This window comes from Nannospalax galili, unplaced genomic scaffold (assembly GCF_000622305.1).
Source record: "Nannospalax galili isolate Female #2095 unplaced genomic scaffold, S.galili_v1.0 scaffold666, whole genome shotgun sequence".
Classification (NCBI taxonomy): Eukaryota; Metazoa; Chordata; class Mammalia; order Rodentia; family Spalacidae; genus Nannospalax; species Nannospalax galili.
In genome coordinates this window covers 785,298-798,942 of record NW_008356473.1, presented here as the reverse complement: position 1 = coordinate 798,942, position 13,645 = coordinate 785,298, and the positions used below count along the sequence as shown (strand labels likewise).

Below are 13,645 nucleotides of genomic sequence, written 5' to 3'. Positions count from 1 at the left end.
GAATGTACTTTTTGAAAATGGAAAAGAATATCTTTTCTGATATGGCAGAAAGGGAGATAAGACAGTGGGATCTGATAAAAGAATAACACTGTATTTCAGATTGTTCATCTGTTTTATTTTGACTTTGCAATGTTGGAAATGTTCTGTTAAAATGAGCAGTTGGTCAAAGATGGCTTTCAAATGATTTGACTTGGTTCAGTGTCTGTTGTACCTTATCAAAAAGAAAAAGGGGGAGAAAGAGGGCTGTTGCATTTTTTCTTTCAAACATAAGGCACTTAAACACTGTAATTGATTGCAACCCAGGAGACAGTTCTGTCACTGTCTCGGGGACTCCACTGGTGGCAGAGTGTTGCATTCTGCATGGTCAGATAATAATATGGCCATGTTCAAGGACCAGCCAGGAGTTGCTGCTCATCTTTGATGATTCCTGGGCTTTTTAAAGGGAAATCTACTGCCTGCCTTAAGTTGCCATGACCTTGTGTGTGCAGAATTGCTTTGCTCTGAGGGCCGCTGGGAAGGGGCTGCTGACTCTTGGGTGATGCTGGGATATGGATTGTTGGGACTCCTTGAAACAAAGTGAACCTTTATGCTTATATTTCCTGTTCTCTAGAAAACTAGGTTGTGCAAAATGAATCCTCAGAGTGAGAATTCTGAGCAAGCTAGCTTGTGATTTCAAACAGTGGCATGACCCACATCTGCTTAGCCTGCTTATCAGTTCACCATGAACTTTAACCAGGGGAATGTGTGCAAGAGAAAGAAAGGCAGCATTCTTTGTCCATCCTGTCAATCCATCTTCAGGCCTTCAGGGCCTGCTCTATCCACATGCTGTCACCGTCTTTTGACAGCATTCCCAAAGGGAACACGGGCCAAAATTGGGATCTTCTTACAGAGGGGTGATTACAAACACGAACAGGACTGAGCGAATTGCTTAAGGCTAGTCCAGACAGGGCAGAGTCTCTGGCCCAGAGCACAGGCAACTCACCACTTCTAAGAGAGAGACATATACTGAGAACTCAGTGAGTTATTGGTTAAAAAGATAACTTTTTAATAAGAGAGGATGCTTTGGTCAGACAGCCTCTGTCCTCCCTGACCTCTGTACAGTGTTCTGCTTTTTGTATTATTTGAATACAAAGTCAGAGAGTGAACAGATGTCAGAAACCAAGTTCCTTTTGTCTCCTGTGTCATCATTCTGGGTTCCAGATAGATTCTAAAGAATTATTCATTGCTGATATCCAGCCTAGTGTTACAATATTCTGTTCACATCTCATCTGTCCAACCATCCATCCATCCATCCATCCATCCATCCATCCATCCATCCATCCAATTAGTAGACACAATAGTAAAATTGACTTCATTTTATGTGAAGAAATAATGATGCTCCTTCAAGGACATGGAAACATAAGAATCAGCTAGCTCTATCTAAGGGAACATGTAACACTTCTATCAAGGTAATCTTGCTGGAACTGGAGGAGGGCAGGGCTGAAGGTCATCGTAGTTTAATAAGTGGAGACCAATGCATTGTTTTCCTCTCTCTGAGCAAGGCTTGCATGGACAGAGATTATCAGCCTTGAAAACTATAAAAGAAAGGCCCAAGGCTCCAAAGGTGGCAGTGTGCATAGGGTACCACCTGCAGGGGTACCCAGTTTCTATGGTGGCATCAGTGGTAAGGCAAAGGGAGAGTCACCTCAATGGGCCTCGGTGTGACCCAGGTGAAGCTTCTAAGGCTCTTTGTTCTCAGCCCAGCTTCCCTAAAGTAGTTATCTGGTTTCCATATAAGGAAGAGAGTGTTTGGCTGAAGCCTAAGATCACCTCGTCATCAAAAAGGAGTAAGTTTCACTTTAGATTAACTGGCTGTGACTGAACTGAATAGTCTCTCCCCAATCAGTCAGTTTCCATGGTGGTGGAGGTAAATTGCCTTGAGGCTGTCTGTGTCCTGTGTGAGCTTCCCTGAGGGGCACTGCCAGCGTTGTCCTGCATCACAGCAGGCTTCACAGCCTCCTGTGCACACTTGGTAATACTCACCATTTGTTTCTGAGTACCCGGCATGTGTCTGGTACTTTACATATAAATTCTCAATCATCAGCACAAGATAGGTATTACTCTCCCCTTCTCACAGTCTGGAAACAAACTCATGATGGCAAGTAATTTGCTCAAGGGCACAGGGACTGTGAGTGAGGGAGCAACTTGAACCCCAGGTCTGTCTGTTTCCAAGGCTCTTCCCAGGACATTTTTCTCTTTGAATGAGATAGTTCCTTCTGAGTAATTTGTAATGACATGTGCCAATTGCCACCATCACTGTCTCTCTTGCTTTCAGTATATTTTCATTGGTTGAAGAAAATTTAGACCATTGGAGACATGTCAACGTGATCACTGTAGGTGTCTTAAAGTCGAAAATATTAGAAAATATGTCAGTAGTTGACACTTATTTCACTAATTTACAAAATCCCAGAAGCTCTTGAAGAAAATAAATATTCATGGTGCAAAGACAAATGAAAAGCATTAAAGTTAGATTTCCTGTTTAGTGCTCTAATGTTCTTTGTGCAATTCTCGTATCTGTATTTCACATATCAAATAGCCTGTGGATACTTACTGCCAAGCAATGAGCTATGAATTATTTAGACAGAGTCACTGGTCTCTTGTCAAAGCAAATAAATAGAATGCAAGGTAATGGTTTTGGCACTTGTGCATTTGCTTAATATTCTTGCTCATTGCAATATTTAGGGAGTTTATAGTAACTCCACAAAAGAGAAGATCATTGATGTGGAGTCTGTGAGCAAATTCTTTAAAGCAATGAAAGACAGAAGTATGAAATGTTAAGATCCTACCTGCCACACCCCAGTGATAGGAAACCTTAATATGCTTCAGTTTTAGAAGATGCTCATCTTTATTTAGCCATTCATTTATATATATATATATTTTTGAGATGGGGTCTCCCTGTAACCCCAGCTGTCCTGGAACTCACTGTGTAGACCAGGCTGGCCTTGAACTCACAGAGATCTGCCTGCCTCTGCCTCCAGAGTGCTGGGATTAAAGGCATGTGCCACCACGCCTGGCTCTCCATTAATATTTTTGATGTAAGATTTCCCAAGAAACTGGTCCAGATAGGACCAGTAAGCAATTTTGATAGTTATAGTTTTTTTTTTGTCTTGTTTGAAAAGGAAGGATGGTATGATCATTGCAAAAGCTACATTTAAAAGAACAAGAATGCAGCAAGAAAAACATATCAACTGAATTCCTGCAGTCCCAATCTAATTCACACAGAGTGCATGCTTCTTTCCCCAGGCCCCCAGCATGTCTCTGTGGACTGAGATGTGTAACCCTGTTTACAGGCTTCATCAGCCTGCTGGTAAAATGGAAATATGTTGACATTTGTATCCAAATAAATCCCTTGTTTTGATTTTTTTTAATGCGGCCTCTTTTAAATTCTCATGCCAACATTTTTAATTCTTATGAAATTCCATCTGACATACTTTATGGTTTTTTATTTAAAAATCATTCCCAGGAATATTGTCTTCTCAATGTCTGCCCTTAAGGTTTCTTATACTTCAGTACTTTTAATTCATCAAGAATTTATTTTCCAATAAAGTATGAGGTGGGAAATAAAGCTTTCCATTTTTACTCAAAGTGAGACACTGTCTCGACGTGATTTATTAATTCTTCCTTTCCCTCATTGATTTAAATGTCATCTTTATCACATACATATTTTACCCTTATACTCAAGTCCACTCTTTGTGATTCTTTATATTCCGTTAATCTTCTGCCCACTCCTGGGCCAGTACCATTCTCATCTAATCCCTATAGCTCTTTACTATATTGTAATATTTCATGAGGAGAGACCCATTATTCGTCTCTTTTTGAAAAATTGTTTTGGCTCTTTTTTAATTCTATGAAAACAATTATTCATCTTTATTATTGATATACTATGACTTGTGATCATATGAATTAAAAAAAAATAAATCAGCTAGTATATTACAGCAGCACAGACTGACTTTAATATTCCTCTTTTGGCCCTTGGTTGAATGACAGAGATCTGTCTATTTTATTGGTCTGTTCAAAGTCTCTGGGCACAGCACATGATCTGTGTACATTGCAACATGCAGTCTTCTGGGATTTCCACATTTATAAAGTTTTGTCCAAGAGTTGGCTTTGTCAGAACCAAGATGCTAATATCACATCTTTGATACTATTCAGACTCAAAATTTCTTATGAGCAGGGAATCCTGACTAGAGTTTTCCCCTAACCCAAGCTATAAAAGTTGTCATTATATTTTAAAGATCACAGCCTTTCCTTTAGAGACAGATGAATGAAGAAAAATATCAAAGACTAAATTGTGACCTTGCAAAATATTTACTGCCAACCCATCAAGGTCATTGCTGAATAGATCTAAGGTGTTGGAAGCCTTGCTGCAAGGAAACTACGGTGTCTCTATTTTGAAACGGCACTAATTTCTGAATTTTCTTGGTTATTACTATATATAAAAGGTTGCCATTACATTGTTTTTGTCTTTCACCATTCTAATTGGAAAACAAATATAAATGTGAAGAAAGATGTAAAATGTGTGAGGTATTTTACAGAAACATTGGGCTATTAGATGCCATGAATCAGCTTTTTATTGAATTTTTGTGATTTTCATACAATATAGTCTGGTGGTATTTAGATCCCCTCCCCTATCCCTATCCGCACTTCCCCCCATTTCCCCCTACCCAATTTAATGTACTCATAGATATATTTTATACATATATATGCATAAAATAAGCCCTAAATATTTCTCAGATAGACAGCAGTAGGCCACAGGAAGGAACTTTACCTCTTATCCCGATTTCTGTCACATCTCCCCTGGCCCTATAATCAGAGTTTGAGTGAAGGGTAAAATTCCATTTTTTTTCTATCAAAAGTCTTGGGTTGATGTCCCTCTGTTTGAACTGCATTATGTAACAAAACCTCAGCACCAAACCAAGGTCTTCTTAGGCATCAAAGAGGAGGAAAGGAAAGGACTGGAGGATTAGGGAAGGGAAAGAAGGAAAGGACATGAATGAGTCACTGAAAATACAGATACAGGCCTGGGGAGATGGCTCCGTGATTAAAGTGCTTGCTGTGCACGCAGAAAGACCTAAATTTGGATCCCCAGAAACCCACATAGATGATGGGTGGATATGGTGACCTGTCTGTAATTCCAGCTTCAAATGGATCCCCAGAGTAAGCTGGCTATCAAGACTAGCCATATTGACCAGCTCTGGGTTTGATTGAGAAACCCTGCCTCAACAATTACTGTGGAAAGAGTAATAAGGATGATTCCCAACATTAACCTGGTGCCTCCACATGCACATGCACACACACACACACACACACACACACACACACACACATACACACACGACCAAAGAAAAGAAAAGAAAATGCAGATACAGTTATTGCCGCCCCCTGAGTCTAACCCATTTTCTGTTAGAAAGTTGAAGTTAACCAGATTCCATCACTCATGAGTGTAGCCGATGTTTACTTTAGCCAGATTACAGATGAGTGGATGATTTGGGGTAAAGGTAAAATCATGAAACCACAAGGATAAGTCACAGATAAGTGTTTTTGTGATCTGAGGGTAAGGAAGTCTTATCTAAGTCCAACATTAATGCCAGAATTATAAAGTGAAAAGATTGTTAATGAGGACTTTATAAACATGACAGATACCTGGCAGAAACATATTAGAGGTTTCTTGCTTATCCTGATCCATTTCCTACTTTGCCAGTCTGCCCTGCCCACCTACCCTAGACACTTCTTTTTCTTTTCTTTTGTTTTTATTGAATTTTTTGTGTATTTCATACAGAACATCTCAAACAATCATCTTTATACCCCCATCCCCCCGGCACCCTTCCATAGCCCCCTCCACTGGCATCCATGTACTCTGTCATCCCTGTTAAGATTCACTGTGTCATCAATGTCCCCAGCCATTTTTCAGTGCAAGTCCATCCTCTGAGGTCTATTCAGATAGACACTTCTTAAGAGTGTAGTTACTCTGGCTTTAGATGAAGATTTGGACAGATGATCTTGAAGATCTTTCTTAGCCTTTGTTAGGCTAATATTCAGTATTTGCTAAAGTGCAATGTGTCTGCATTGATTTTCAGTAATTCATTCCTTCAACAGTTACTTCTTATGATCAACTACAACCTTGTATGTTAACCTCGTGGATGGACACATGATAATAACACCTGACTGTGAGGGACGCAGGGATCAGGGTTGGGTGACACCAATGTGGAACCTGTTGCTGGAGATCCTGAAGAATAGCTATCTATATGAAAGAGAAGGGCAGTGTGTCTGATAAGTTTATAAATCTTTTAGAAAATATTTAATTTATTGTTTTTACTTAATGTCTATGAGTGTATTGTCTGCATGTATGTAAGTGCACTCGTGTCATGCAATGCCCACAGAGATCAGAAGAGGGCATTGGATTTCCCTGGAACTGGAGCTATGGATGGTTGTTAGCTGCCATGTGGGTGCTGGGAATCAAACCTGGGTCCTCTGCAAGAGCAGCCAGTGCTCTTAACCACTGAGCCATCTCTCCAGCCCCATGAGTTTCTAAATCTTATTTGGGTGATTTTGGGCACTAGTGATAGAGCACAGAGTCTCATACATATTAAGCACATTGTTTGCCATTGGCCTATATCCTCAGCCTCCTAAAGTGATTCTTGGGTAATCTTATTCTGAGGTACAGCCTGTCTACAGTCACTTTAGCTGCACAGTTAGTAATCGCTTATATGTGAGCAAATTCATATCTTGGTCTTAGAAAATTGCAGAGTGCTGTTAGTTCTTCTTAAGCAATGTAATAGTAATCAGAGCTCTACAATGATTTATAATGAAATTATTTACTAATCTCCTAGGCATCTCTCAATCCAATCATTATTAGTCATTAGCCATTATTCCTATTTTCCTTCTGTTACCCTCTGTTACTAGAAAGAATTGGTCCTGTGCCCCAAGTCTTCACAATAGTTTCATTCCTATGACCACTGACCCACTTGTGAGTTCCCTCTGGTCCTCAGCCATGATGAACAAGGCCAATCTTCATAGACATCAGGTAGACAACCATCTGCCATGTGGGGGCCACAAAGTGGGAACTCCTGGCTTGCCTAGTCTCCTGCTCTTCACTTTAGGAAGCTTAAACATGCCTTCATCTTACATTGTTTTCATCTCACTTCCCAAGGCATAATAATTTCTTCCCAATCACTGAACTGAAATGAAGATGTTTGATTTTACTCCACAATGTAGTACACTGTCACAGATGGAAAATACCATGTCAGCATTAGAGACCATTGCTGAGAATGTCTGAGTCACTCAAAGGTTTTAAAGATGGGGCAGGCCAGGTGTAATGGTGCATGCCTTTAATCCCATCACTTGGGAGGCAGAGACAGGTAGATCTCTGTGAGACTGAGGCCAGCATGGTCTATGTAGTGAGTCCCAGGTCAGCTAGGGCTATAGGGAGGGTCTGTCCAAAAAAAAGTAAGGCAGGTAGGAACCATGTCTTAGTGGTTAAGGGCACTGGCTGCTCAGCTGCATTTACAGAAGCCCTGGGTTCAGTTCCCAGCATCCCAGCTACCACATGAGTTAACAACCAGCTAATTCCAATTTCAAGGGATCTGATGCCCTCTTCTGGACTCCATAGTCACTGAGCACACATGGTATACTTACATGCAGGGACAATACTCATACAAAATAAAAATAAAATGGTTTTAAAACGTTCTAAAGGGGGCTAGAGAGATGGCTCAGTGGTTAAGAACACTGGTTGTTCTTGCAGAAGACCTGGGTTTGAATCCCAGCACCCACATGGCAGCTAACAACTGTACTAACTCCAGTCCCAGGGGATCCCACAGCCTCTTCTGACATCTACGGGCATTGCATGACACAGATGCACTTACCTACATGCAGGCAATACACCCATATGCATAAAATAAAAATAATAAATAAAATATTTTTTAAAAAGGTTTTAAAGATGAGGCTTGATGCTAATTAATCTTCTAAACGAGGACATTTTAATATAGACTGCATATTAGGTGATCTTAGAAAACTTCAATGGGGCTGTAGTTGCATAGGAAAATGTCCTTATCCTTTTTGGACATTGATATTCAAATGTTGATGGATGAAATGCCATAGTGTTTGACATTTACTTTAAAATGTTTAGGTGAGGGGCTGGAGAAATGGCTCAGTGGTTAAGAGCACTGACTGCTCTTGCAGAGGCCCCGGGTTCAATTTCCAGCATCCACATGGCGGCTAGCAACCATCTATAACTCCAGTTCCGGGGGGGAACCAACACCATCTTCTGATCTCCACAGACATTGCATGACATGGGTGCACCTGCCTATGTACAAGCAATACACTCATACACATAAAATTTTTTTAAATGTATGAAAATACAGGAAAACATTTATGATTACTAAATCTAGATTTGTTTTCATGGGCATTTATTGTATAATTCTCTCTACTTTTCTGTTGATTTTTTTTTTTTTTTTTTTTTTTGGTCTTTTTGAGACAAGGGCTCCCTGTAGCCTCAGGCTATCCTGGAACTCACTATGTAGACCAGGCTGGCCGCCTGCCTCTGCCTCCTGAGTGCTGGGATTAAAGGCGTGCGCCACCACGTCCGGCAATTATTTTTTTAAACAATAGAAAGCATAGAGACCACCATCGAAGGTCGCCTTATTAGTGAGGCCTTTTGAACCCATACAGCAGGACCTTTCTTATCCCTGTCTCTACTCCCCATGTTCACAGAACCAGGGAAAAGAGATACATATGTGTGTTGTGTGTGTGTGTGTGTGTGCGCGCACGCATGTATATGTGTGTGTACATAGACATATATGGGAAACACACATATATATCTTGCTTGTGTATATAAAATATGTCTTTGTGGTCTCTTTACTAAAATAGCTGTTGCATAAGGCAGAAATTTGTTTTGTTTCGGCAGTCAGAATACTGCTGGGTAGGTGGTAGGGTCTCAATAAATAGGCAACTGAATTTCAAAACAAAAGATGAAGAAACAAACCAGTCTACGAACCCCCCGGGTTGCTGGGCCAGGAGGAAGTAGGGAGCCAAGTCAGGGAGGAGGTGAAGGCAGTGGTCAGGACAGTAGAGGAATGGAAACAGAGGCCATGCAGGTGCGGAGAAAGGTGTGGGCTGCGAGATGCCATCTTATCTGTTGTCTTCCCTCTATCCCATAGTCCAAAGTGCTTCGGGAGAAATGGCTGCTGCAGGGCATACCGGCGGGAACGGCGGAGGAGGAGGAAGCCAGGCGGCGGCAGTCTGAGGAGGATGAGTTCAGAGTCAAACAGCTTGAAGATAACATTCAGAGGTAGGCCATTTCCAGTCCCGCAGTAACCACCGCTCTCCTGTAGGGGGCGCTGCTCCACGCTTCGCCCTTTTCCCAGTGCGTTAGAATCACCTTCTGAACACTTCCGTGTGAACCAGCGTTATACCTCACAGTATTAATTTTGTATTGGTCTATAATACAGATATGTCTTTACGGGGCAATGAGGTATTAGAAGCAGCTTGCCCCTTCCTCAGATCCCACCGTTTGAGTTCTAGCCTTTTTCCTGAGTGGGTCCAGCTGTTGGCTGTTTGGGCCACGATCTTTTCGCAGATTTGCCACACGTGACCAACTGAAATGTGAGAACTGTAACCAAGACTCCCTGAACTGAAATAAAGAGTATGTAGGGAAGAGCTGGGGAGGGGCCACTGTAGACTGCATGCCTGGGCTCTTCCTCCATGCCTGGGCTCTGCACATTTACTTTGTACATCAGCCTTGCCCTGCACGGAGGTGCTTTGCTTTCCTATGGCTCTCAAGCAGGTTCTGACTGTATATTTTTGGGAGGTAAGTGACCTGCCTGCGGCTAGTTGACTTTCCAGACTCATTCAGGAGCAAACATGGAGGTTTCTACTTGGTAACTATGTCCAGGTCCCAGGAGCTGAGGGTGGGTGTACCTACCTTAGAACCAATCTCATCATCTAACCCATTCCACCAAATTCTGCCTGAAATTTCTCTTCTGCCCTTCATCTCCTGAGGTTACAGACTTGTGAAATGCACAGGGTCATTAGGTGTGGTGGACCTCTAATCCTAGCACTCAGGAGGCTGAAACAAGAGCATCTCCAATTCAAGGCCAGACTAGGCTACATATTGAAATCCTGTCTCAAACAAACTAACTGAATTAGTCAGGTGTTCTACTTTTTTTCTCCGTTGCTGTGACAAAACACAATACCAACTTAGGGAGGAAAGGGTTCATTTAGCTCATATGATCCGGGTCACAGTTCATCAGGAAGCCCAAGGTAAGAGGAACTCAGGGCAGGAACCTGAAAGCAGGAGCTGGAGCACAGGCCATAGAAGAATGCTGTTTACTGGCTTGCTGCCCTGGCCCCTGCTCAGCCTTCTTTTTTATGCAACATAAGCCCACCTGCCCACCACTGTGGGTGGTGGGTTGGGCCCTCCCACATCACTCATTAATCAAGAAGATGCCCCACAGGCCAATTCAATGGAGGCAATCCCCCAATCGAGGCTCCCTCAACCCAGGTGTGTCAAGTTGACACTAAAGCTATCCAGCACATTAGGGTTCGCTGGGGGATCAGAATGGACAGTGTGTATATATCAAAAGGGGATTTATTAGGTATATGTGATATAGTTTGGGTAATCCAACGATGGCTGATTTATAATGGAGAGACTGAGAATCCAGGAGCTGCTCAGTCCACCAGGCTGGATGTCTCAGCAGTCCCAAGCAGCTGTCACCTGGAGGATTCTGGGAGAGCTGCTGGTCTTCAGTCTACACTGGAAGCCTGAAGAATCTGGTTGTGCTACCAGTGAAGCAATGCAGCGAGGCAGCATCAGGATAGATGAACTTGCCAGCAAGAGTGAAGACAAGCAGGCAAAAAGCAAAGTTTCCTTCTTCTGTGTCCTTTCATCTGGGCTGCCACCAGAAGGGACCCCCACACACACACTCATACATATTTAGGGTTGGGTTTTCCCACTTCAAATAACTTGATCAAGACAATCCCTCAAAGGAGTACCCAGGGACTTGCCTCTCCTAAACTTTGCTTGTGTGGGAAATGATCAAGAAAAGGTATGGAAGATGTTTGTAAATATGTGTGTTTGCACACGTACATATGTGTGTGTGGTACTTGTGTGCATATACACATTTTATAGAACACAGGGGGTAAAAGGCTAAACTGTTACTTACTAGCCGTTCATACCAGACACATGACAGGGTGTAAATTTTTTTTTTTTTTTTTTTTTTTTTTTTTTTTTTTTGAAACGGGGGTTTTTTTGTCTTTTTGAAGCAGGGTCTCCCTGTAGCCCCAGCTGTCCTGGAACTCACTATGTAGACCAGGCTGGCCTTGAACTCACAGAGATCCACCTGCCTCTCCCTCCCAAGTGCTGGGACTACAGGCATGCACCACCACAGGGTATATTTTTCTAGACAGAAGGAATGAGTCCTGGGCCTTTTCTGTTTTCCCTACGGACCTGAGCAGAGCTAGTTGTTTCTATGGTCCAGCAGTTGGTAAGTCCCAGGCAGGCTGAGGGGTGAACCTGGAGGATCATCTTAAATGGAAGCTCAGGTGTGTTAAGGCCAACCATTGAAGCAAGCTGTAAGAGTTAGGGGCTGCTTTAGTGTTCAAGTACACATGATTATCCTCAGAAAATCAGGCAAGTCTTTTCCATCTCTGAGTCAAGAGAATAAAGAGTTCATACATAGGTGTGCAGGAAACCTCTTGAAGAGCTAGATAGCCTTGGGGTTGGAGAGATGGCTCAGCAGTTAAGCTGTTGTTGCAGAAGACTCAGGTTTGGTTCCAGCACCAGCACCCACATGGTGGCTAACAATCATCATTAACTCCAGTCCAGGGGATCCAACGCCCTCTTCTGACTCTGTGGGCACTGCACAACATGGGTACACTTAGATACATGCAGGCATAACACTCATACATATAAAATAAAAATAATTTTAAAAAATGATAGCCAAGCCAGAAGAAAACAAATCATAGTAGATTGTAGGGATGGGGGTCTAGGCTGAGTCAGGGGATGCTTCCCTACTTCAATTGTGGTCTTGCTAAGTGTGGGTCCTGGGTGCGAGTTGGGATGAGCTGCATTCCTAGGGCTGCTTTGTGTGAGCAGGGCTGCTGCAGGCACCTTCTCCTCCAACCTCCTGAAGGAGGATTTCCTTCTTACTCTGAAATTTGGTTTCTACCCCTGCCCCAATCTTGCATTTTCTCGCCTGTAGACTGAGTCACCCTTATGCAAATGCTTGGGACCAGAAATGTTTTGGATTTGGTATTTTTAATTTTTTTAAAATTTTGGAACATTTTCCTCTATATGAAATATCTTAGGGATAGAATTGAGTTTAAGTACAAAATTCATTTATGTTTCATATATATCTTAGACACAGAGCCTACAGGGAATTTTGTACAACGTTTTAAGTAATTTTGTGCTTGAAACAAAGTTTGGACATTGAACCTTCAGAGGGCAGATGTGGAGATGCCCATTGTCAGTGCTCACAGAGCTTCAGATGTTGGAACAGTTCCAGTTTGAGGTTTTCCGATTAGGCATGTCCATCCTGTATAGGATTTAGCATCTGTAGTCTCCAGTCCCAAGGGAAGAAAAGGGCTGTCCTGCTCACCCTTTGAGGAACATTCAGTCGCCTGAGGCACTTCCCTGTGATTGGCATACTTGAGTCCTCTCTCACAGAGTGCCATTGGAAAAGCTGCTGGGCTCCTGGTACACATAAATAAGCCCCTGCAGTGTGACAAAATCTACAGATTGGCCACAGGACTCCATGGGCTTTGGCTGAGCTCAGCTGAGTGGCTCTAAGCTGTAGGTTGGCTGTATCGGCTTTTATTTTCTTTGCACTGACAGCCTGTCCTTAATTATCTTTCCATGGCAATAGCAGAGGAAGCAGAGAGATGAGCAGAAACAAGGTCTACACTCAGACTGCACTTAAGCCAGTTAGCCAAAGCATACCAGCAGCCAGGAAGGGGAGGAGACACAGAGTGGAAGAAACTCAGATCAGAGTAGGGTAAAGAATCGAGGGAGGACTAATAATTCAGCTTTCCACAGTCTTGATCACTGAATTGAAAACTGTGAGGACTGAGGAAAACTTACCAGCCTGAGGGAAACTGCAGAAAAGCTGATTGCGATGAGAGAGAAAACCTAAAACAACGCAGTGGTGCAGAAAATAAAGAGATGAGTGAGATCGCGGATCCTGCTCTTTGTAGAACAGGAAGCCCAGAAATGATGTACAGATAGGATGCCACAGAACCACTAAATAAAGGAATTTGAAAAGAAACCGTCTGTGCAACAAAATGTTGCTCTGTAGATCTTTAGCTAACAGCTCACTGGTCTGAGTCACTCCCTAGCAATAGCTTAGGTTCTCCTAAAAGGGACACAGGGTTCTGTAAGACAGGAGTAGTGGGGGCAGTCTTGAAATTCTAGTATCTGGGAGGAGGTAGAGGCAGAAGGATTCTTGGCTACCTACAGAGTTTGAGGCCAGCCTGGGTTTCAAGAGACTCTGTTTTAAGACAAAACAAAATGGCTTAAGGAAGAATAGAGAATAGGAGTAAAAACGTAGACTACTCATACAAGGAGAGATGAAGGCAAATTTGAGTCATTTAGTAAAAGAAAAGGGAGTGCACT

At 42.5% G+C, this 13,645-nt stretch overlaps 1 protein-coding gene across 1 annotated transcript in view; it reads left to right on the top strand.

The window, feature by feature from the left end:
- Positions 1-13,645, top strand: part of LOC103751248 (A-kinase anchor protein 2) — a 389,311-nt gene that overhangs the window by 79,581 nt on the left and 296,085 nt on the right. The window contains 1 exon segment of the mRNA XM_029556941.1: positions 9,195-9,325. Within this exon segment, the coding sequence (XP_029412801.1) occupies positions 9,195-9,325 (131 nt within the window).